The following is a 4,368-nucleotide window of genomic DNA, read 5'->3' as shown; positions in this document are numbered from 1 at the left end:
GGATACAGTGATGACTTTAACAGCTGGATTCCAATGAAAGATTTACAACATATTTAAACGCACTATAAACAAAAAATATATAAAGTAATATGTAATAATAGTAATATATGGCATCAGATGGGCTTAAGGGTTTAATTATTAAATAATGCTTTTATCTATATGGATAAAAGCATTAACAATACTATAACATAAATTTACATATTCTTTATTATATTAACAGTATCATTCATATCACTCAATAATAATTCCAGCTTTTTTATATTTTCAGTTAATAAATTAATAAAATTACACATAAAAATAAAATATATTATTATAGTATAGTATAATACATGATTGAATTGCACGAGATTCAAGTTGAATTATCACCGGAGCAAAAACGAAGTATAAGAAATGCTTATAAGAACAAAGAAGCAGTATCCATTCATATTCCTAGTGACCAGTTCAATGGTATTGATATACTTATGGTCAATACGACAACAAAGAAAAGGTTCAATAAACACAAAGAAATGAAAAAAGGGGTTGACATCAAATTAAGTAAAAACATCGTACAAAAACAAACAGGTGGTGTTATTTGGCAATTGGCAAAACAAGCAACACTAGACAAATTAGGCAATTTAAGTGGAAATTCCACTGATATCAAAATAGATAACGGTCTTCTAAGCTTTTTAGATATGATACATGAAAATAATAGCATATAATCACGCATAAAAAATAAAAAAAGAATATAAGAACTATATTAAGCCAAATGCCACAAACAAATAAATATAATTGATCATATAAAATAAGATTTTATATGAACAAGATTTCTCTTTTATTTTATTTTATAAAATAAAAAAGAAAAGCTCCGCTTGAATCCATAGCTAGAATCCATAGCTTGATTTAAACGCACTTCCAAAATTTTTTAAAAAGAGTATAAGAAGTTTTTTTTTTATTTTGAACCAAGGGTTTTTAAGGGTTGGTTTTACAGGCTTGGTTTTACAGGCTTGGTTTTCTAGGGTTTGAATTTCAGTTTTTGATTCTAATATTTGATTCCAATATTTGAATCCATTTTTGTCCCATATTTTGTATACAGCACTGGAAGTAGTGATGTACTACATCTCTAAGGCAAATTTGCCTCAGAGTGTAGTACATTACTACTAATAAAAAATACCCCAGAAAAACCAGCCCAGAGACAGACGACCCAGGAGAATTAAAAAACCTAGAAGAGCCGAAATGTCCAAAACAGAGTAAACAAAAGAAGACCATAAGATTTAGAAAAGCAGCTAATCTAGCAGAAAAACAGATGCTTACTCACCGCAGAATGGAGCTTCGCTGGTTGTTTTCATGTAGAAGGAGCCATACTTTTCGGTCTCGTCAGCACCATACCCCATAGTGGGACATTCGCCATTACACTGCAGGCACTTTCCAGCCACAAAGTCAAGGTAGTTTCGGCATGGAAACGCTTTCCAGGAGCACAGGTTTTGTACTGATGCGATGTAGTATTCTGGAGCCCTCAAGTGGTCACAGACAACAGTATGGATCAATTCTAAGAAAAAAAATAAGAGGTCTTGAGATTTACCAGGTAATAGATGAGGGACGCAGAGGCATACTGGTCTGTTTATTAGAATCCGACGTGTTTGCATGAGGTTATATTCCATTTTCTAAGTTTGTACTAGAATAGAACATTTCATACACTGTACATACGTATCTAAGAGAGAATACTTACGGAGTATCCGAATACAACCAGTCTGCGTGTAGCCGCCATTTGGCCAAAAGTCCGTGTGTCCGAGTGTTTCAACAGACCCCAGACGCAGCGCATCGGTGTGCATGACGTCAACATACTCAGCGTCACCTGGATCCAATCGGTACTTGGGGTCCACATCAATTGTAAAGTGAGGACCAGCTGGATCTAAACCTGTTATATAAAGTAAAGATTTGCAGCTATACTATCTAGTTGCACTATTGTGTAACCTTTAAATGTCACAATAGTGCAAGCTCCTCTTAAGTCGTTGTAAAGAAGTAATTTCTGGCATATAGGATTCCGAGGTATCCTTTAAAACTTTTTCTTTCGATCTTAAATAACAAAATTGGTTTTCATTTTGACAAAAAGATACGTTTGTGAAATGTAGCTAAATGTAAATATAATGCATTTTTCTGTCATAAAAGCATACCAGCACTTGCAATTATTCCCACTTTTGAAATGTAAAAGACGTAATCGAAACCTCGCTGGATTTATGAAGGCTATCCTCTTTCCTTTTCCCTTCTCTGAACCCTTAAGCAGTTTAGAATACAATTATACAGTAAAGCTTTTTCCCTAACACCTACCAGTTATGCGCCCTAGGGTCATCCCGTGATCCTTCAGATAGCTGCCAGCATATCCCGCAGTGTGAGCACCAAGACTGAATCCCACAACGTAGAATCGCTTAGCGAAATCGGGAGAACCGGAAGAACTGGAAATCAGGAACCTTATAAGCTCTCCTGTCTGGGCCCCTACAAGCCGAGTGTTTCCAGCAGACTTGCTGTATAAAGTTCTTGCTCCGTGACGCCAGTCAACCAAAATCACATTGCAGTCTTCTCGTTTCAACAAAGCATCTTTCAAACGTGTGGCCCAGAAATTTTTACTTTCTAGATGGAAAGGGCACGCAAAAAATATAATTGTTAATTTAAGCGAAATAAGGAAGGCACCCCTACATCGTCTACTGGTGATCAAAAGGTGAACATACTCGACATAAAAATCCTGTGGGAGTTTTCCATTATTCCATTATCTGTTTTTCCGTTAATGTTTAGTAATTTTTTCCTTTAATCTAGATGACCATACTTAGATGATGCATTTATTTATAAATAAATAGGTCTTCTTCTCTGACATCTTTGGTAAAATTTAATACAACTTTGTCATTGTTACAGTTCTACATGCTTTTTAAATGAATTAGTAAGCACTTACCAATATACCCATGGATCACAAAGATCGTTCGCCTTGAGATGTCGAACTTAGGGGCTGTAAGCAGACTTTCATCGACATCATTAACAATTCCATGGCCATCCCTGGTATACATGTGAAACGATGTTCCAACTTCTTCTGGCGATTCTGGCAATCTTACACGCCACGCGATCAAACCGGGTTGTCGCTCAAAGCAGCCGTACTTTCCATAACAGACCTCTTTTTGCAACAAAAAACCTTAAAAGATCCAAAAAGCGTCAGTGAACATGCACCGATCCTTTCACCAGCCTCCTGTAGAGGAGTAGCCATCGATTGTCTACAAAGCTTGATAAGTCAGTTGGCGATCATAACAGCAGCTACTTGAGAAAAAGCTACGTGGCAAAGTATTGGGCCGACACGTGACACTGAGGCAGACATTTGATTGGAGGATAATTTGTAAGGACGTGTCTTCTGAATATGAACAATTTCAAATTGGCAAAATTTCTCCATGTTCAATGCGTGCATGGTATTGACATATAAGCCTAAACACTTCCAAATCTTTTGTTGATGAATTGTCGAGACGTGACTATTTTTACCGATTGTGTTCCTAAAAGTGGAATTTCATGCTCCAAGCCTGCTCGTTTTTTGATACAATCTTGCTATATTGTACTTATTTCTTGAAGTTTTGTGTTTTATTTGGTTTGACAACGTTGCTACTGTATTGCAGCACATGAATTATCGAGAGTCAACATTACCATTAACAATACGGCAGGAATATATCCTTACCTTATTTAATTTCACACATGACCAAAATTTAGAGAGTTTACTTTGCTGCTTGGCTTTAGAAATCAAATTACTTACAATAACTTATCTTTAAAGAAATATACGTTTTTTGGTTACGTGTTAAAGAGAAAGAGAAAGCTAAGTGGCAAAGTGGTTTGAATTCGTGTTAAAAAAAACGGACTGATCGCGAGTCGTAATTAAGAAAGCGATTTCATTCAAGATGTGTAAAGCTACAGTTATAGGGCAAATGATGCGGGACAATAAATACCCTGTGTTTGGGCCGTTAGTGCCATCAACAGGAAAAAAACTTCTGTCGTCGACATCGTTCTGTTGTTCGTCTTTCCCTTGACGTTCCGAATAATGTAAGATATCACTACTAGCTATATCTATAAGGGCAAGGTTTGATGTGTTGACACTTTTACACGTCATTTTGTACAAACAGACCAAACAGAAGTTATCCTTGTCTTTGTAAAATTACAGCAATTCCTAATTCACTTTTCTGTGAATTTTTTGACAAAAATTAATTTTTAAGTCATCTAAGGTGCAAGAAACAACAATTATGTGGGTTTCTCGTAAAACAGAAAGAAGCCATTATTTTCCTTTCGTTGAAGCGTCGCGCTTTTAGAAACGAAAAATTAGCAATTTCGTGAAAAGCCAAAGTGGGTGTATTAATTGCTATGGTACCATAA

General features: G+C 35.8%; 1 protein-coding gene across 2 annotated transcripts in view; it reads right to left on the bottom strand.

Moving 5' to 3' along the window:
• Positions 1-4,368, bottom strand: part of LOC144639320 (pancreatic lipase-related protein 2-like) — a 97,798-nt gene extending 93,430 nt beyond the window's left edge. For both annotated transcript variants that reach the window (XM_078498637.1, XM_078498636.1), the window contains exons 1-5: positions 3,948-4,368; positions 2,921-3,154; positions 2,305-2,604; positions 1,706-1,894; positions 1,295-1,525 (exon numbers count right to left, since the gene is read on the bottom strand). In XM_078498637.1, the coding sequence (XP_078354763.1) occupies positions 1,295-1,525; positions 1,706-1,894; positions 2,305-2,604; positions 2,921-3,154; positions 3,948-4,002 (1,009 nt within the window). In that variant the 5' untranslated portion in view covers positions 4,003-4,368. The remainder of the gene's footprint in view (positions 1-1,294; positions 1,526-1,705; positions 1,895-2,304; positions 2,605-2,920; positions 3,155-3,947) is intronic.

This window comes from Oculina patagonica, chromosome 14, assembly GCF_052425735.1.
Source record: "Oculina patagonica isolate OP01 chromosome 14, crgOcupat, whole genome shotgun sequence".
NCBI classification, from domain to species: Eukaryota; Metazoa; Cnidaria; class Anthozoa; order Scleractinia; family Oculinidae; genus Oculina; species Oculina patagonica.
Note: the sequence above shows the minus strand (reverse complement) of the source record. Positions and strands in the feature narration are given on the sequence as shown.